The 21,044-nt window shown below is 25.8% G+C and overlaps 8 protein-coding genes across 8 annotated transcripts; 2 read left to right on the plus strand and 6 right to left on the minus strand. All coding sequences in view use genetic code 12, as the record gives it.

Annotated features, from left to right (window-relative positions):
* Positions 1 to 306: 306 nt before the first annotated feature.
* ARG81 (Arg81p) lies at positions 307 to 2,952 on the minus strand (the record flags this gene model as incomplete). The annotated part of the gene is made up of 1 exon (XM_051758909.1): positions 307 to 2,952. One exon carries the CDS (start codon positions 2,950 to 2,952, stop codon positions 307 to 309), a length of 2,646 nt encoding a protein of 881 aa, XP_051613274.1.
* A 288-nt stretch (positions 2,953 to 3,240) lies between these two features.
* Positions 3,241 to 5,238, minus strand: LYS142 (Lys142p; the record flags this gene model as incomplete). The annotated part of the gene is made up of 1 exon (XM_051758910.1): positions 3,241 to 5,238. The coding sequence occupies one exon, from the start codon at positions 5,236 to 5,238 to the stop codon at positions 3,241 to 3,243; it is 1,998 nt and encodes a 665-aa protein (XP_051613275.1).
* A 689-nt stretch (positions 5,239 to 5,927) lies between these two features.
* KGF55_004049 (uncharacterized protein) lies at positions 5,928 to 6,986 on the minus strand (the record flags this gene model as incomplete). Its single annotated transcript, XM_051758911.1, has 1 exon — positions 5,928 to 6,986. The coding sequence occupies one exon, from the start codon at positions 6,984 to 6,986 to the stop codon at positions 5,928 to 5,930; it is 1,059 nt and encodes a 352-aa protein (XP_051613276.1).
* A 153-nt stretch (positions 6,987 to 7,139) lies between these two features.
* KGF55_004050 (uncharacterized protein) lies at positions 7,140 to 7,508 on the minus strand (the record flags this gene model as incomplete). Its single annotated transcript, XM_051758912.1, has 1 exon — positions 7,140 to 7,508. The coding sequence occupies one exon, from the start codon at positions 7,506 to 7,508 to the stop codon at positions 7,140 to 7,142; it is 369 nt and encodes a 122-aa protein (XP_051613277.1).
* A 582-nt stretch (positions 7,509 to 8,090) lies between these two features.
* DAK2 (dihydroxyacetone kinase) lies at positions 8,091 to 9,948 on the plus strand (the record flags this gene model as incomplete). The annotated part of the gene is made up of 2 exons (XM_051758913.1): positions 8,091 to 8,259; positions 8,321 to 9,948. The coding sequence occupies 2 exons, from the start codon at positions 8,091 to 8,093 to the stop codon at positions 9,946 to 9,948; spliced, it is 1,797 nt and encodes a 598-aa protein (XP_051613278.1).
* A 136-nt stretch (positions 9,949 to 10,084) lies between these two features.
* Positions 10,085 to 11,713, plus strand: KGF55_004052 (uncharacterized protein; the record flags this gene model as incomplete). The annotated part of the gene is made up of 1 exon (XM_051758914.1): positions 10,085 to 11,713. One exon carries the CDS (start codon positions 10,085 to 10,087, stop codon positions 11,711 to 11,713), a length of 1,629 nt encoding a protein of 542 aa, XP_051613279.1.
* Positions 11,714 to 11,775: 62 nt separating this feature from the next.
* On the minus strand, positions 11,776 to 14,112 carry LYS143 (Lys143p; the record flags this gene model as incomplete). The annotated part of the gene is made up of 1 exon (XM_051758915.1): positions 11,776 to 14,112. The coding sequence occupies one exon, from the start codon at positions 14,110 to 14,112 to the stop codon at positions 11,776 to 11,778; it is 2,337 nt and encodes a 778-aa protein (XP_051613280.1).
* A 1,705-nt stretch (positions 14,113 to 15,817) lies between these two features.
* On the minus strand, positions 15,818 to 18,121 carry CTA8 (stress-responsive transcription factor; the record flags this gene model as incomplete). The annotated part of the gene is made up of 1 exon (XM_051758916.1): positions 15,818 to 18,121. One exon carries the CDS (start codon positions 18,119 to 18,121, stop codon positions 15,818 to 15,820), a length of 2,304 nt encoding a protein of 767 aa, XP_051613281.1.
* Positions 18,122 to 21,044: the final 2,923 nt, after the last annotated feature.

The raw sequence follows: 21,044 nt of genomic DNA on the forward strand, positions 1-21,044 counted from the left end.
TACTTGAGGTATTTTCCGTGTAAATTTTTTGTCTACACCAACTAGTTAACACATCTTTCCTTAAGTATGTTTAATGTTCCACCAAAAGAAAATTTGAACAAAACTTATGAACACTCTCAGTAGCTCGGATTCGTTAATCATTAGTGGATAAGCACACAAGACGTTGATTTTGGTATGAATATTTTGAAAATACCTCTTGACCTCTTCTCAAACCACACATGAATCATTTGTATCGGATATACCATGAGCAATTTCATTTTTATTAATATCTTTAAGTCTGAACTATAAAGTCCACAAAATATTTACCTAATTTAACATTAAGTTCATCTCCCAATCTTTAACAACATTAACCCAATCATCTTTTGGTTCTTTATTCATTTTTCTTCTCCAAACTTCCAACATAATTTGTCTTGCTCCCCAATATGAACCTAAATATTGAGCTATATCATTTCCCCATTTTTTAAATCCATTTTGTAAATCAATTGATATAGCTTCACAACCAGCTATAAAACCTTGCCAAAATAATGGTATAAATGATGCTTCACCTTTTGCAATTAATAATTGAATTGAATTTAAATGATTTAATGTTTTAATTACTTTATCTTGTAAATGAATTGGTTCAATATCTTTAATAAATCTTTTAAAATATATTACTAATGCATGATAAAATGAAATTATATGATGATAAGTTACTTGATGCATAGATGAAAAAAATTTCAAATTTAAATCTTCATAATCTATGTTATCATCAGTATTTTGATTTTTATCTTTTTCAAATAATTCCCAGTCTAATTTCCAATTTTGTAATTTTGTTTCTAAATTTTTAGCTTTATAATCAAAATCATTTAATTTAGTATTTGTATGTTTATAATAAATTTTAGATCTTAATAATTCAACAGTTTCACTAAATAATATAATTAAAGAATTTGGTAAACCATATAATGCATCAGTTGCAAAATTTTCATCATTCTTTTTAGTATTGATTAATTTTTTATTAACAAATTTTGGTGATGTCGTTCTATTCAGATTTAATGATGATGAATTATTTATTATAAAATCAATTTTATTTTTACTTTGTGAAGTAAATTTATCTCCATTTACATCATATCCACTTAAATCATTTATTTTATCAAAATTAAGACATGTTGAATCTTGAATTAATTTTAATGAAGAAAAAATTCTATGTAATATTTTAGCTTTTGGTGATAATTTTTTCTTTATTAACATTTTAGAAACAATAACTTTCCCACACCAAGAAATATATAAATTTGTATCTTGCATTGTTCCCCATACTAAATCAACACTAATCATACTCATAACTGCACATAATACATCTTTATATTTTTCATTTTTAACACAATATTCAATACCGGATTGAACATTATTATTTTGAATATTTAATAATTTTTTAATATATAAACTTGCTTGATTTCTTAATGCTATACCTAAATTTAAATAAAATTTCATTGGTTCTGAATTTTTAGGAAATTTTGATTGTAAATTAAATGCAGAAACTGCTAATAAAGCATTTAATAAAGCATTTTTTGCATTTGTTGTTTTACCTAATGCTGATAATTCACCAATTGCCATTAATGCTCTTGGAAAATATATAGCTTTCCAAGGATTTTCTGTAAGAGGTATAACAGTCATTAAATCAGCAACTTCTGTAACATAATAATTTAATAAATATCTTGTTAATGGTTGAACTTGTAATGCAGTTAATGGAATTCCAATATGAGAAGGTAAAGTTAAGTCAAATGATAAATTAATTGGATTTTGAACAGGTTTCATTATGAATGTTAATAATTTTTTATCATTTAAATGATCACCATCAACTAATTCATCAATATCTGTAGTTTGAGTATATAATTGAATTTCTAAATTTTCATTTAATTGATAAGGATTATTATAAAAAAAATTTGAAAAATTTGAATAATATATTGGATCAATTAAATTTTCATTATCATTTAATGAATTTGTTATTGGAATTTGATCAATATTAAAATTTTGATGATTTTTATTATTATGAAAGACTAAATTGAATAAATCCAGATTATAATTTTGCGTAGATGTAGATGGTGTAGATGTTGAATTAGTTGTTGATGTTTGAGTTATTACATTTCCATTTTGATCAAAATTATTCATAATATCTAGGTAATGAGTATTTAAGGCTGCTGCTGTGACTAATGCTGCATCTTTTAATTCATTCGATAACCAAAATTGATCTTGTGGTTGTTGCTGTTGTTGATGCTGCTGTTGCTGTTGTTGTGACTGTTGTGACTGTTGTGTCTCTGACGATGAAGAAGAAGACGAAGGTACTCCTGTATTCGATTTCATACTATCTGGAGTTGAAATTTGTTCAGTAGTTCGTTTTCTTTTCAAAGTTTTAGGAGCCAAATCAATCTTTCTTCTTTTTGAACCTAAAAAGACTCCAAATGCTCCTTTAAAAATCGTATCACTTTCTTTATTTAATTTATTTGTTGTATTATTACTTTGTAAAAATGCTAAATCTTGATCCATTCCTTCATATGTAGTATAAGGTTTTTGCCATTTAACAAATTCAACTAATCTTCTATGAAAAAATTCAGGTTGTACATTTCCTGTAGTAGTACCATTAGTATCTTTCTCAATCGTTCCATCTAAAGTTGGGAATTTAATTGTTTTGGATTTAACATCACCATTTTTTAAAGGAACATATTCTATAGGTAAAGACCATCGTAGATTTACATCATATCCGGCACATGTTAATTTAGCTTTTAAACATTTTTCACAACTTGGTCTTTTTAAATCACATTTAATCTTTCTTGATCTACATGTAAAACATCCTGTAAAAGTTTTTTGTCTTTTCTTCTTCTTTGGAGGTGGGTTCACTTCATCTTCTTGTTTTATATTTGATGATTTTGATGAACTTGGTGGTGGTGGTGTTTTTGAAGGTGTCGGTGTTCTGGTCATAAAGATTTGTTTCAAAAACTTAAATGATTAAAGGTGTTTGTTGCAATTTTTAGAATTATTATTTCTCATCGCTATAATTTCCCATTTTTGTAAGAAAACAGAAATAATTTTATAATAATGGGTATACCTATTTAAGTAGTCTACGAAAAGAGAGATATAACACCATTGAAGTTGAAGTCAAGAGATACAAAGGTTCGATACGATCTGTAAGCTAAGCTACAATCATTGACGATTGAATGACAAGACTCCAAAGTACATCATGAATTTAAAACACGACTCCTCTCTAAACTAATATACAATTCTATCAATTTTTGAACCATCATCATGTTTAGTTTCTACACCCAAGGCTCTCATTTCCCATGTCTTTTTAATTTTTTCAAATGTTAAATTAGCAGTATATGAACCTTGATCATAACACATTCTAAAAAATTTTTCAATTAATGAGAATTGAGATTTATTTAAACAATTTATTGCACCAACTGATATGGGCCATTGAATCATTGAAAATCCAAATGGGAAAGACATTTTTGAAGGTATTGCATTTTCAATTAAATTTAATAATCCAATTAATTTTGAAACTAAATTTTTAACATGTGAAGATTCAGGAGGATTTTTTAAAATATCTATAAATATTGTAATTAGACCAGCTAATGAAAATGCTTGTTGAGAAATATCCATCCAACTTATTATTGTTATTGAACCATCTGGATTATGAATTGTATCCATTAATTCTGTTAATTGATTTTGAAGTGTTGAGTCAACTTTACAATCTCGAGATATATAAGTTATTTGATATTGTTGATAAAATCCATTAATTAATTCAAGATAATTAAAAGAATCACATTCTTGTCTAATTAAATCAGATAAATTTCTTAAATATCTTAAACTATTTAAATGATAACCAGTCATAACACAAAATCCATTATCTTGAATTAAATTAAATTGTTTTAAAACTAATTGAACAAATTCATCTTCAAAATTAAAAATTAAATCAATTTCTTTTGGTTGTAAAGTACCACCTAAATTTGAACTTAGACCAGCTAAAATTTCAAAATCTGCAAACCAAAGTTTACATAATGTTATAGTTGTTGACAGTTTTTTTGTTGTAGCTTTTAATATAATATCTTTTGCTCCTTTTAAATGAGGTCTCCAACTTTGTTTTTCAGTACTTGCATTTGATGATGCTAATAATAAAACTGTTATTAAAATAGTTTCAACATCAACAACTAAATTTTCTTTATTTCTACTTAATGCAGGTCCTAATAATTTTAAACATGTTGATAAATAATTTCCATAATTTTCAAAATCTTGACTATCATTATCTCTTTCATAAATTAATCTTGCACCTTGTGATAATACAGCACATAATAAAAATGGTTCAGTTGCATATTTCATAATAACATCACGTATAGGATTTGAATATCTTCCAATAAATTTATCATAAGCTCCAAATGGTAACATTTGCATTGCAAAATTATCATAAAATTCTTGTAAATATTTTTTTTCTTCATTAGTTTTAAGTTTTATAAAATCAACTGGTATAAATTTTGGTATATCATCAATAAATGGAGTAGTTATAGTCAGTGGATCAAAAAAATCTTGATTATATTGAGCTTGATCCATGTTTGAAGTAAATAAAATATCATTAACTAAATTATTTAAATCTGTTGCTAATAAATTTAAATCATCATTATTATAAACATCACCAATTAATAAAGATGTTGGATCAACAATTTGATTTTGATCAATTACTTGATTTTGATTAATGGTATGGTTTTGAATATTATCATTATTGTGATTAATTTCTTGAGTTGTTTCAATTGATGGAGCTTGATAAAAATTTGTTTCTTGTATAGGTTTCGGTTGATTTCTTATATTACTTTCCGGTGGGTTTCTAATATTACTATGTGGAAAAGGTTTTGACGAAATTTTGGAATTGATACCACTATAAGGGTAAAGTTCTTGTTGTTGATCTTGTTGTTGTTGTTCAGATTGTGGTTCTTCTTTTTTGTCATCTTTATCATCACTCTTCTTTTTCTTTTTATTAGGTCCATTATACATCAATATATTCAAAGGTTTAGTAGTTGTAGATTCAACATTATTTTGTAATTCCTTTTTAGATATTCTTTTAACTTTTTCACCAATTTTAGGATATGAACATTGTTTATTTAATCTTGTACATTCAAAACATGATGGTTTTCCTTCATTACATTTTATTTTTCTTCTTTTACATTCTCTACATCCAAAAAACAGATATGTTCGTTTTTTAACTTTTGGAATTGACATAATAATTCATGATGGAATTCTTTACAGTAAAAATAGTAATAACTTGGATGAATTTGATGTTTAATAGTGCAAGATTGTTTTATTATTGATTTGATAACTGAATTTGTTAATTTTTTAAAGATTACACAAACGAAACTCAAAGTTTACATAGATTTGAAACATTAGAAAAGTAACTGTTACAAAAAAGCTGTATTATAATATAAAAAATATATAAAGCAGATTTCAATAAGTAAAACTCAAATAAGGTCGATCACCTTAGCAAAGTACCGGGTCTTTCACCACTTTTCTTTTCAAATTCTCCCAATTAAGCAAAATCTGTAATTCACAAATTAATCACCCAACAAATATAGCCATTTTCTCGAACCAACCTCGAAACAATTGTTGTGTTTGTTAAAACAGAATTCGTCATTGATTCAGATGAGTTTAATATCACTGAAATTGATGATCTTGAGTCATCAATTCGAAAAATATCTATCAGTAACGTCAAGTTCTTACAAGAATACTGTTCATTCTTGTTGACATGCCTATAATTTGTTGACATGCCTATGAATTGTCGTTGATCGTGAAACAAACTGAAGATAAATATGGTGAGTTTATTGCACTTGAGTAACCATCTACTCTTTGCATTTTGTTCCACATACTGCTAGGAAATATCCTCATTTTTGAAAATAAAAATGAACTTTGTAATCCTAATCCTCATCTATCAAAATTCTTTCATTTTCACCATTTAAATTGACTATTACAGGTTCTTCACCTAATGATATTAATTTTTCATTAGCTTCATTCAATTCCTTTTGAAGTTTTAATTTAAGATCATCATAATATTGATTTTTTGATCTCAAATGAAAAAACTCCGTTTCTACTTTTCTTACTATCTCTTCTTGAATTTCTTCTGATTCACCATATTTTAAAAATAATGAAACTAAATCTCCCTTTTTTTGTGGTAATTCAATTAAAACTTCATCTTCATCAACGAGGGTTGAGTCCGTCAAATCTGGTAAATTATCAGTATGGTTTAAGTCACTCAGCTCTGATTGATTAACATTGTGATCTAAATCCATCAGCTCTGGTTGATTGGATATTTCTGATGATTCTAAGTTATTAACTCTAACAATGTTATCAAAAAAACCAGTTTTCTTCCAACGATTAATAATAAAATCTTGAGTTATTGCATTAACACGAACATCTTGATAAGATTTTAAAAATTCAGCCCTTTCAATTTTTTTTTCATACCTAAACTGATCAAGTTCATTAAGTTTCCAGTGATATTGATTTTTTAAATTTTTAAATGGTGTTGAATCCCAAGGTTGAAGTTTTTTACTTAAATTTGAAGGAATAAAAATTAAAATAACATTATTCTCTTCACAAACATCGAAAATTTCTTTTGATTTATGTGATACATGTTCATCAAGAATTAATCCAACTGGTGGCTGATCTGGACTTGCTGTTGATTGAGGTATAAATACTTTACGAAGCCATTCCATAGTTATTTCATTCATTGTCCAATCTTCTTTAGTAGCTGAAAATTTCCAATCAAATACATTTTTAATATTATAAAACCAAGAAGTATGAAGTCTACAATTAAATATAATAAAAGGATTTAATAATTCACCTGTCATTGAAATTGTTTCCATCACAGTAATAATTTGACCATTAGGTTCTTCTAAGATTTTTCTATTAGCATTATTTATATGTCTTAAAGGAAATTCTTCATTGCGGATCTTAAGACCAAATCCTGTTTCATCCATATTATAAATTCGATTTGGTTTTAAATTATTATTTTGAACTTCTTTATTAAATCGATCAAACCATAACTTAATTGAATCTGTATCTTTCACACTTGTTCCTTCCACACTGTGTTCATTTTGAGACTGTTGAAATTCCGGATGTCTGTTATAAAATCATTTTAACCATCCTGGTGACAATGAACCTTTTGGATCTCTTTTTTGAAGAAGATTAATAGCACTTAACATCAATGTTTTACCATCTATAGGTACACCTTTTTGAGCTGCTTCCATTAAATAATTACAAAGTTCTTTCTCTTCTAATCTTGTTAATTTTTCATTACTTTTTTCAATATCCATCATTGATGGATCTAATTTTAAATATGTATTTAAAGTTCTAATTGGTATATCAAACTCATCACATCTTAATCTTTTCAATTGTCTTAATTGTTCTGCAGGAGCTTCTCTACATTCATCAACAATTTCCAATAACTTTTGTCTGCTATAATTTTTATAACCGGTTTTCTCTGGTTCCATGGTTGACATTTGATAATGATGATGATAAGGATAAAACAACAAAATATTTAAATTTTTGTAAAATTCAAAATTCTTTATATTTGTTTGTTTACAATTGCAAAAATTCAAAATATAAACATAAAGATCAGCATCTTTTTTTGCAAGAAAACACGTAAATTCAAAATTGATAAATTGACTACAACATCCAAATGTATTTGTAAATCATGAATCACGGGATTAATGGCATTTATTCAATTCTTTGCTTTTCAATTCTTCATGTAATCAGGACAAAATGCTAGCACAAGAACTGGTTTCTCTAAAACAGTTCTGAAGTTCATTTCTTAACTACTATGAAGAAAAAAACCGCGTTTTATTCAATTTCGTATCATCATAATTTGTGACAATTATAAATTTGTGTAATATGTCATATACTTATGCATAATTACGTAATTTAATGATCTCCACAAAAATTATATGAAAAATAGTACAAAGTCGGACATATAGAATCAACCATTACGAACTATTCAAAAATATGTTAGAAAGTAGGTTATATATAATTTGGATCAACATAGTCTTAAAGTTAAGTTATAAGTATTCAATTATCAAAAGAAAATGAGTTTAAATAAACATTGGAAATATGAAACAGGTGAAGATTTAGTTCTTAATCAATTGAAGGGACTTGTTTGGTCAAATCCTTATATTAAATTAATACCTTCTGAAAAAGTTATATTTAATCCTCATTCAAATTCTGAATCTAAAATTACATTAATTAGTGGAGGTGGTATGTATAATTGAACTACAGCTTATCAATTCATTAATTAAATTACTAACTTATCTCAAAGGTGCTGGTCATGAACCTTTACATGCTGGTTATGTTGGTACAAATTTATTAGATGCAGCTGTTAGTGGTTCAATATTTGCATCACCCTCAACTAAACAAATTTTAACAGCTATAAAAACTAAATCAAATAAAGAAAAGGGAACAATTGTAATTGTTAAAAATTATACTGGTGATGTATTACATTTTGGTTTAGCTGTTGAAAGAGCTAAAAATGAAGGTTATAAAATTGAAATTGTGTTAGTTGGAGATGATGTTGCTGTAGGTAAAGAACAAAATAAAATGGTTGGAAGAAGAGGTTTAGCTGGTACTGCAATAATTCATAAAATATTGGGTGCTGCTGTTCAAGATGAAAATGTTAGTTTAAAAGATATTGCAAATTTAGGTCATTTAATAAATGATAATTTAGTTACTTTAAGTGCAAGTTTAGATAGAACTTCAGTACCTGGAAAATCAGAAAATGAAGTGACTACAATTTTTAATGAGAAAAATGAAATAGAATTAGGTTTAGGAATTCATAATGAACCTGGAACTAAAATTAAACCAATACCAAATATTGATGAATTAATTAAAAAAATGTTAATACAATTAATTTCATCTGAAGATAAAGATTATCATTATGTTGAATTTGATCCTGATGATGATTATATAGTAGTTATTAACAATATTGGAGGTACTTCAACTTTTGAATTAAATTTAATTACTGAACATGTTTTGAGAAATTTACCATTTAAAAGAAAACCAAAAAGAGTTTTAATAAGTGATTTCGTTACTTCTTTCAATTCACCTGGTTTCTCAATAACTTTACTTAATTTAACAAATATTAATAAAGCAAATAATTTATATAATCAAGAAGATATAATTAAATATTTAGATGAACCAACTAATGCACCAGGTTGGAAACCAAAATCTTATGATTCAAAATTATGGGAAAAACTGTCTGAAAATCATATTGATTCACCAATGGATCATCAAGAATTATTGACTTCTAATTTAAGAATTGATGGAGAAAAATTTAAAAAAAATTTAATAAATGCATTAAATAATTTATTAGAATATGAACCAAAAATTACACATTATGATACATTAGTTGGTGATGGAGATTGTGGTGAAACTTTAGCTAGCGGAGCCAATTCAATTTTAAAAGCTTTTAAAGAAAATAAAGAATTTCAAAATAATTTAAATGATCCTGTTGCTTCATTATCAATAATAACTGAATTAATAGAAGATAATATGGGTGGTACATCAGGTGGATTATATGCAATTTTTTTGACTTCATTAGTTCAATATTTAAATAAATCAAATCAAATTGATTTAAATACCATAAGTGATTCATTATATCAAGCATTACATGAAGGATTATTTAAATATACTAAAGCAAGGGTTGGAGGAAGAACATTAATTGATACATTACAGCCATTTATAGATACACTTCATGAAACAAAAGACTTAAACAAAGCCTTAGAAGCTGCTGAAAAAGGTTGTGAAAAAACAAAAAATTTACATGCCTCATTTGGTAGATCAAGTTATGTTAATGAAGAAGATTTTAAAGTTGAAGGTGGTATACCTGATCCAGGAGCAGTTGGAGTATTAGCTTTAATTAAAGGATTTTTAAAAGATTATGAAGATTAATAATATTTTTTTTTTAACTTGTGTGGTTAATTATAGTGGTTATTTGAAATTTCGGAATTTGTATATAGTGTATATATATATCAACCTTGTTTACCAACATGAATATACAAAATGTAGTCTCTAAACTACTTAAAAGATGAATGAAGATCCAATAATTGTAGATAATGATAAATTTTTTGAAGGTATTATAGTTGGTGGAGGGACATGTGGATTAGCAATTGCATCAAGATTATGTGAATCAACTCCAGGATCATTATATACAGATAATGAACATCAAAGATTTCATTGGTTAAAGCAAAGAAGTTTTAAATCAAATAAATTAGGTTGTAAAAGTTGTTATCATTCATCGAGTTTTAAATCACTGGATTTATTAATTATTGATCAAACAAGTAATAAATTTATTGGACAATGGGATAATCAATTTAATGCATGTCAAATTCCCTTTTTGAGAAGTCCAATGTTTTTCCATTTAGATCCATTAGATATTGATGGAATGATAAGTTATGCACACAACTCAAATAGACAATCAGAATTAATGGAAATTCAAAATGTTGTTGGTAAAGAAATTTCAAAACATAAATTAAAACAAAAAAGAGGTAATAAGAAACCAAGTGGATTAATTGATATAAATCAAAGAGATTGGAAAGATTATTATAGACCTTCAACTCCACTTTTCCATGATTATTGTGAATCTATTGTTGATAGATATAACTTGAGAAATTCAATTATTAAAGATGAAGTTATTGATATAAAATATAAATTATTACAATATGATGAAAATAATATTGGTAAGGGGTTTTTAATAAAGACAAAATTTGGTCAAATATTTGGGTGCAAATTTTTAGTTGTTGCAAGTGGTCATAAAGGTAAAATTAATTATCCAATCAAACCATTTAAAGAAACTAAAAACACATGTCATACTACTCATTTATTCACTAATCAAGTTAAATTTTTAGATGATCAATTTTTCAAAAATCCAAAACTGAAAAAAATTGTAATTGTTGGAGGTGGATTAACATCAGCTCAATTAGCTCATGTAGCTTGTAATGACCCCACGGTATCACAAGTTACTCTTTTATTTAGATCCAAGATCAAGATCAAGCATTTTGATTTTCATTTAGATTGGGTATCAAAATTTAAAAATTTTAAAAAATCAATTTTTTATAATTTAGATTCAAATGAATTAAAATATAAAATGATTAATAATGCAAGAGAAGGTGGTAGTATAAACCCTGAATATTATAAAAAATTAAAGATTCATTTAAAGCAGAGTGGTGATAAATTTAAATGGTTTACTGAAACTAGCATCGTTGAACTGGAATGGGTTGATAATCATTGGAATTTAAAATTAAGTAATGATATAGAATTAAAAAATATTGATTATATATATTTTGCAACTGGTATAACAGCAGATATAAATTCATTAAATTTTTTAAATCTGATAAACAAACAATATCCAATTGAAATTGAACAAGGATTTCCAGTTTTAACAGATAATTTACAATGGAATAATGAAATTCCATTGTTCTTGATTGGTAAAAATGCTTCTTTAACAATTGGTCCTACATCTGCTAATTTAGATGGTGCTAGAATTGGAGCTGAAAGAATTGGTTGGTATTTACAAAATATGAAATTACAAGGTAAATTTAATTGGTCAATTGAAACTACGGAAGAAGTGCAAAACAATAATGATGTATTTAATACTCAATTAAATTTAGCTGGTGGTAATTTGAATTGGTATGAATTATTAGAATGTAATGCTTAATGATTTAAGAATAATAATAATACAAATTTTTTTAAAAAATAATTATACAATGTACTTGATACTTAATAACTTACTAAATCTTCTGATTCATAACCATCTGAATCTAAAGTTTTACCATCTCTTTTTAACCAAATTTTTTCAATTCTTTTTAATACTAATAATGCACCTCCTGAACCAACTTTTGAAGATAAATTAAAAAATTTTATAATAAGTTCTCTATCATCTTTATTCATAAGATTCGTACCAGCAACTAATACTGGCCATTGTAAAAACATAATTTCTTTATTTTTTGTTGTATTAGTTGGTTCATAATCATTAACAAATTTAATTAATTTTATAATTTCATTTGTTAATGATTGAATTTGTGGTGATTGATAATTTTCTTCAAAACATGTTAACAAAATAGTTATTAATGCTGCATAAACATAAGATTTATGTGAAATTTTTAACCATTCAATATTTTCATAACTTACTGGTATTAAATTTTTATCATTATCATAATAGTTTAATTGGTTATAAAATTTATTAAATAAATCAATATATTCTAATGACTCCTTAGGATTAAAAGATTGATTTCTAATTTTATTTAAAATTTTCATTAAATCTCTAAATAAACAATATAATTCATGTTTATATCCTCCCATTATATTAAATCCATTTTCTAATACTAATCCCAAATCTTTTAAAATTTTTTTTTCATAATTACTACTTAAATCAATAATTTCATCAAAATCTTCATCTGTATGTAATGTCCCACCTTTTTTGGAACTAACACTTGCCAAGATTTCTAAAGTTACAAACCAACATTTACAAAATACAAAAGTTTTTGAATATTTTAATTTTTTATGAGAACTTTTCATTAATAAATCTTTTGCACCTCTTAAATGAGGTCTCCAATCTTGTTTTGGATTTGCTGCATTTGCTGCAGTTAATAATAATACAGTTAATAATATACTTTCAATATTTGAACTTAATTTACTATCATCTGCTATAGCAGGACTTAACATTTTTAAACAATCATTTAAATATAAATAATAATATTCTTCATCTTCTGGATTTTTCGTAAAATTATATTTGGACCATGCACCATTTGCTAATAAAGCAGCTAATACATAATTTGTATGAGACGCACTTGTTAATAAAATATCTCTTGCAGGATTATATAATTCTTTTGTTTCTTTATCATAAGATCCAAAGGGCAAAACAATATTTGAAAAATTATTATAAAATTCAATCATATAAATTTGATTCTTGGGATCTTCTAATTGAATAAAATCTATGGGTAATTTTTTTTTGGTGGTGTCTATATCATTTTGTAATGGAGGTTTTAATTGAGTTTCTGAACTTTTGGCTTTTGCTGAATCAGTCATATTATATAATATTCCATTAACCATATTATGTAAATCATTTGCTAATAAATTTAGGTCGCTTACTTCATAAACTTCAATTAAATCATCATTTGAAAAAGGTGGAGATATTGAATTTGTAGTTGTGGTGGTGGTGGTGACTGTATTAGTTGGACTTTGATTGTTTTCATTATTATTTGTATTATTCATATTATCATTATGACAATTGTTATTATTACAACAACCACCATCTTGATTATTATTTAATAAATTGCTTAAGTTTGATGAAACTTTAGGTGTTCCTTTTTTGTATAATAAAGCATTTGGAATATTTGGAGGTGGTAGATTAACTTGTTGTGGTGGCTGTTGTTGTGGTAATGGTTGTTGTTGTTGTTGTTGATCAGATGGATTTAATAAATGATGTTGAAAAGGTTGATATTGATTTGATCTATTTTGATATGGATTAGGTAGTATTGGTTGATTTGAATATGCTATATTAGTAATTCCTGCTCTATAAATTAATGATTGATCATATGGTTGTTGTGATGATGAAAGTGGCTGAGTTTGTAGTTGTTGTTGATGATTATTTAGATCATTTGGTTGCCTTTCATTATAAAGTCTCGGTTCTATTTGATTTGATTGTTGTAAATTGTATTGATGTGATTGTTGTTGTTGATTATTAGTTATCGGAAGTAGATTTGGCTGATGTGGATGTAGTAGTTGTACATGTGCTGGTGGTACTTGCCCTTGACCTTGTAATTCTTGTAATTTTTGTTTCTTCTTTGAAACTCTTAATACTTTTTCACCAATTTCAGGATATGAACATTGTTTTTTTAATCTTGTACATTGCCAACATTCTGGTTTAGCTTCATCACATTTAATTTTTCTTCTTTTACATTCTCTACAACCAAAACTTGAATATTTTCTTTTCTTTAATTTTTTATCATTGGTGTTATTATTATTATTATTATTATTATTTGTTATTGAATCATTTGAATTTGAATCATTATTAGTGTTGTTATTTTCTAGTTTTATTACTCCAGAAGACATCATGAGTAAGTAGTTTAAGTTATTCAGTTTTTCTTTTGAGTAAAAACTAAACTATTCTTTATCTTCTTCTTGAATGAGTATCCTATTGATTAGTAAGTGATATGATATATGTATTTGATTAAAGTAAATTTATATGAATTTCATGTTAAATTTTTTTAATGTAATAAAGTATATCTCTTTAATTCTCGCTCTCTTTCTCTTATATGTATAATGTATTAATATTAAATACTTTGTATTACTGTTGTTTAAATAAAACAAAGAGATTCAACAAATATTATTGATACTCATAATAATAATAAATAAATTTCATATCGTCCTTTTTGATTGATGATACACTACCACCCAAAGATATCACATTTCCATTTTTCCATATCATTAAACTATTTCCATTAACTCAAATGTATTAAATCTAAAAATCAATTAAATTTATTACCTTGGATGACTATGAATTTGTTGAAGTTTATTACGAGCAAGGCAAACCGGTATTATTATTTCGTAATGGAATAAAAAGATATAGAAAATAACTTCCCACGTATATAATTTGTTATACTAAATTTAGGCTTCATCATAGTATCTAAATCCACTCATTTTTTTCAATTTAAATGATATCGAAATGAACTATTTATATATTATAACAAAATTTAGAAAAGAGGAAGCACTGCAAAAGAAATTGAGAAGTTGAGCAAGTCTTAACCAATAGGGGGTAGTAATCATGTTTGTCTTTGGCTCATACATATGGATCCAATTGTGTTCTACTAACTTTTGAAGTTTATGACCCAGTGATCTTTATCAATCAATACCTGAAGATTATTTAGCTGTGAATCCACAAGGATGATTGTTTATATTCTGCAAATCTCTTTTATAAGAGAACAATGCTTTCCGTCGGGTCTTTAATTCAAATCATTATCCTTATAAATCACTAGTACTTACTAAGGAACAATCATTATGGTTACCAGTGGAATTCAAAAGACTGAGCATATTTCAACTTATCAATTCAAATATCTTGGTATCCTTTTAAATGGGTTTGAATGGAAAAAGTTTTTATATGAGATCAGAAAACATTTGAAACTTGATCCTATTTCAGCAAACGTTTACTTCAATTTAGAGCTAGTGGTTTTCAGATATATTTATTCAAAACTTTATCATCTGGATGTAATACTTCCCTTGAGAAAAGCAACACGTAACAACGAATTAGATTATTCGTAGTTATGTGTTGCTTTCCTCAAGGGTAGTTCATAAGGAGTATTAAATTATGTCCAAATGATATACTTGTTTGAAATTTCAATTCCTACCTTCGAATTAATAGAACACCAATGAAAAGATTAATTTCAAAAGATAACAAATTATATTGATTATTAATTTATAAAACGAAAAATACAAATTTTTTCCCTTAATACCTAAATGTTTATTAAACTTGATTTACTTACTAAAATTTAATGTTAACAAAAAAATTTGATAATAGTGATAAAAAAGTGCTATATTAAGTTGTCCGATACAATCGACGATTGAGAAATTTTGAATATATTTCCTAAGTCTTTCTAGAGTATATCATAGTTCTTAAAAAGTTATATTAACATGTATAAAATTATATATTATATCACAAAAGAATTGAAAAAAATTATTTAACCAGAATATTATATACAATGTATACTATACATATTATCATATATCAATTTAAAAAAAAAGTAGTATTAGCTATATCATTTCTTCATATATCATTATTATCATGAATTTCTCTAATTGTTCTTTTTTTATTACCATTTGAAAAAGAAGAAGTTTGTTGTAATGGAGGTTGTTGTTGTTGTTGTTGTTGAGGATTATTGTATGTGTTTGTTGTTGTTGTTATATTTAATGGACTTGAAATTGAATTTGGAGTATTTGTATTTTGTAAAAATTCATCTACATTAAATTCATCATTATTGTTGCTGCTGTTGTTGTTTTCATGTTCTATGGCAAATGGAAATTGATGATCTTGTAAATGATGATGATCTAGGTTACCATTTAATTGATGATGATTTTGTTCATTTGGTTGAGTTTGATTTTGTCCTTGATTTGATATGGAATTTCTTTCTTGAATTTGTTTTTCAGATATTACATTTATCCAATGATCAATATTATTTGAATTTTCAATATTATTTTCTAAATTTTTAATTTGTAAATCATTATTTAATAATTGATTATGCATTTTATTTAAATTATTTTCACTATTTCTATGTCTCATAATTTCTTCAATTGATGTTGGTGATGATTTTGATCTTGATACACTTGGTCTATTTTCTAATAATAATCTTCTTTTCTTTGTTATAGTTGGATTAAAAATTGATGAACTTGATGATGATGATGGTGATTGGTATACTGGATTATTTCTTTGTAAATGATTAAAATTAAATTCATCATTGTTTGTGGTGTTGTTGTTGTTGTTCGTGTTATTACTACCAAATTGACGAGATAATTGTTGATTATGATGTGGATTATTATTATGGTTATCACCTAAATCTTCTGGTGGTTGAGTTTGAGCTTTTATTGGAGTATTATTATCATTATAAACAACAGATAAAAATTTTAAAATTTTATTTATTGTAATTTCTTGAGCTTTTGCTCTTTCTCTTGTTATAAAATTTGCATTATAAATATTTTGATTATCTTGTCTTATTCTTAAAATTTCTTCATTTAATCTTTGTTGATTTTGTTTAATTTGATTTAATTCTGATAAAACGAGGGACATTTCATTATTTTGTTGTTGATTATTTGGATCAGTTAATTGATTTTCTTCATGTGATACCGATTTATTTCTAACTATATGTTCTAATAAATCTTCTCTTCCCCTTATAAAATTTGGATTTTCAAATTGCCAAACTTCATCTCCTCCATTTTTTTCACTATTTGGATGTAATGTTCCATTACTTATATCTTGAACTTTATGAAATCCATACATATTTAATTGTCTAACAAATGATGACATATTTTGATGTTTAAAATAAGCTGGTAAAATTTTATGAACAAAATCTTCTCTTTTAAAAACTTGAAAAGTTTTACCATCTTCATTCCATCTTATATATTCATCATTTGATTTATCATTTACCATTGACCAAATTTTCATTACAAATGCTGGTCTTGTTTTTGGAGCAGTACTATCTTTTTTTCTTTTATTTGGTGGTGGGATGGGACCAATTTGAGGTTGTGAATGTTGCTGTTGTTGTTGCTGATGTTGCTGTTGCTGATGTTGCTGTTGCTGTTGGAAATGGTTATTTAAAATAGTAGAATCAAATGATAATGGTTTAAAAGGACTTGTTAAAGGTTTCATATCAGGAAATTGAAAATCTAAACTTTGTTTATTCAATCCATTATTAAATAATTGTAAATCATGACCATTTTCTAAATCAAATATTGGTGATCTTGGGGCAGGTTGTTCAAGTTTTGATGCTCCATTTTGTTGTGAATGAGGTTGTTGCTTTGAGCTTTGTTCTTCTTCTTCCTTTTGTTGTTGTTGTTGTTGTTGTAATTGATTTAATAATTGTTGTTGTTGTTGTTTTTGATGTTGTTGTCTTGTTTTTACTTGAGGAGGGGAATCTTCTAATTCTTGAATTCTTAAATGATTATTATTATTGCTTTCTAAATCATATAACAGATGATGATTTAATAAAGGTGTAAGACTTTGAGAATAATCATAAGGATGCGGTTGTTGATTATGATGTAAAGCTTGTTGTTGATGATAATTTTGAAAAGTGTTGTTATTGTTGTTGTTGTTGTTGTTGTTGTTATTGAAAATAGCATTATGATTGGCTGCTAATGCTGCATTTGCTGCTGCATTACCATTATTTAAAAATCCATTATTTCTATTTATAAATTGTAAATCATCATCAGATGTTGATATTCTATTGGTATTAATGTTTAAATGATGACTTGTTGATGATGTGTTTGTTGTTGTAGTATTTGATGGATCTTGAGGAGAATCAACTGAATTATTTAATAAATCAATCAAAGGATCCCTATAATCTGATGTCATGTTCATATTGGAAAAAGGAAGAAAAAGGGAAATGAAAACTGTATTGGAAAAAAAAAAAAATTTGGTTTTAAAGTTGTAAATATTTAATTTTTGTGTTAGTTGATAGTTTTGCGTCGTAGTAGTACTAAACTTTGTGAATGGGAATTTATACTACCGACCTAAATCTTGATTATTTCTCACGTTGGAATCTTGTACCGAGCCACTAAAAACTTTGTATCTCAGTCTTAATTGATTTATGATGAATGATATAACAAAATATTAAATTTACTATATCTGTGTATGATCTTAATTTTAAAGAGAGAGTTTTTGTTTTTGAAAAATGGAGAATTCAACTTGTATTTATAAATTGATAGATTCCTCAAGAAAATTAGAAGGAGAAGGTGATCAATCTCCAAATTGGATACCAGGATTTCAGAACATATTGTATCAAACTTATTTACATTGTTTTAAAATGGATTTATGGTTTTATCTCAATCAAAATTAATAGTAGATTAGTAGAATTAGTTGCCAAATATCCACATAAAAATTCATAAAAATCTAAAATAGATCGGTTATTCTAAACTTAAACGTATTTTTAAAGATTTATTTAAATTAATTTTAAAGATTTAAGTTGGTATACATTTTGGTTAATTTACTTTAAAATAAAAAAAAAAAACGTTGTCTTGTCATGACATTCAGTTTCATAACAATCTTTTTTATTAGGTGAATTGTTACATAAAACCAATTTTAATATTTGCTATCATTTAATTTAGTTATTAGAACATAAATTTCACCCCCCTAGTCCTTTATACATCTAACAGTTTTTTTCAAAATTGACTGGAAAACTGTTTTTGATCAATAAGTCGAAAATGGAAAATTATTTATCGAATTATCTAAAAAATTGAATAAGGTAATAAAATTATGTCTCTTGATATGATGATAACACTTTAATCTCTTCACACATGTTTTAAATTTTTTAGATCATTTTATAAAACGATTCTTTTCTCGATTGTTCTAGATTCACCATGGGCAATAAAGTAACTCAAAATCTAATCCCAATCCCATGTTCAAGTATAGTTCAGTTGTATTCGATTTAGATAGCCATTTTAAAATGTGAGACCACAACCATGACAATAAGGAGCTATATTGGTTGCATGGTATGTATCTAACAAGTAAGCTGCAAAATTAAGGTTAAACTAAAATGGATATGTGTATGATGTAGAGGTATTAATTAATTAATGGATTTATGATATAATTAAAAAAAAATGGCTATTGATTTAAAAAGTAACACAAAAAAAAACTGAACTCAACACAAAAGTGATTTCTTTACACACCTTATTTTAAGATAATTCAGATTATATCAAATGATATAGAAAAGTCTAAGCCAATGATTGAATTGAATGTTTCAACATATTTCCATTTTCCTTATCTTTAAACAGATATCCAGATTTTTAAAACTTAGAATCAATCAAATTGACTAGAAGAGTAAAGATCCTCACTTTTATTTTTTTTTCAACATTATAATTAAACAATAAATATTAAATACTCTACTATAAAACCAGCTGATTGTAATTAAGGTTTTGTTGGAGACTAATTTTATTATATCTCGGAATCTAAGTTCATATAAACTTAGGCTAATTATTAAATTGTTAAAATCTTAACTCTATGATATGATTTTCGACTTAAGAAATTTATCAGGGTTTTAAAATTTAAAACAGTTTAAAACAATAGAAATAAGTCTGCGGCTATACTTGATTCATTTGATAAAAAATTGGGGGTTAGTTTTCAACAGTTATTGATTGCTTAAAATTATTAAAATAGAGCATTTTCTACCACATAGAGAAAGTATAGTCAAGATTACAATAGATTGAACTAAAAATTATTATGATTGTTCCCTTTAATTGACTAAAAATATTCCGGATCTAAAATTTTATAAACCTAATTCGACCAAATGAAAAAAAAAAAAGAATTATGAGTTTCAATTCATGATCTAGATCTAAGACCTGGTTTATATTTTTTAATTTTTGAGTAATGAAAAAACCATTGCTTTACCTTATAAAATCGTAACCCACTAGGGAAAACAAGTTAGAATTAACAAAGTGATATTGATTCAATAGATTATTCTAAAAAACGCAATTCATTACATAAGTACATACATACATAGAGAATATACCTTAATTCAGTACTAATACTCCTATTGTGATACATTACGCCAAAAAAATATTAAAAAATAAAAAATTAAGGGGCAACTTTTGTGTTTTAGTTGAACTAAATATTACCCCATTGATTGTTGAATGAATGAAATTAGAGCTTATATAGCAATAATAGTGGTTGATAATTGATCAATTTTAATCACAATCTAGACTAAATATTAAAGAGGAGAGTTTTAATCGATTTTTAGTTCGAACAATCACAGAAAAGTACTGAAATTCTCTTTATTTTTAAAATTCAATATGAAGAGAAGCAAGATGGCTTCTTTTCAACGATGAATTCTACTCGTATGAGACAGAAAAGTAGTTTAGTCTATTTTTAATAAATTTTTTAAATTAGTATCAACTTTTTCCCCCCTTTTTCCCACTTTTTTTCATTTCTTTTGCAGATAATGTTCATCTTGTTTGATTTTCAAAATAACCCAAAAAATAAACGTTTTAATAAATAAAGCAAAGAAATTTAAAAAATTTGATCTGATCCGTCAACCCTATCGCATGTTTTAATTTATTTAATTTATTTGGTTCTAGATTAGATAAAAACAACTGTTCAGCGAAAAGGATTTTTGATGAAGCAATTATTATTTTCGAAATCTCGAAATTAAAGAAAAATATATAACATGATTAAATTTTTGTGAAATTAGTATTGTTTTCACTAGATTGTCTATAAAGAAGTTTCATTATTAGTGTTTAATGATCATGGTATTTTAAAATTAAACTCTAGTCTATCATACTTTAAACAA

This window comes from Candida pseudojiufengensis, assembly GCF_024610245.1.
Source record: "Candida pseudojiufengensis strain CBS 10847 chromosome Unknown scaffold17, whole genome shotgun sequence".
In the NCBI taxonomy this organism is placed as follows: Eukaryota; Fungi; Ascomycota; class Pichiomycetes; order Serinales; family Debaryomycetaceae; genus Lodderomyces; species Lodderomyces pseudojiufengensis.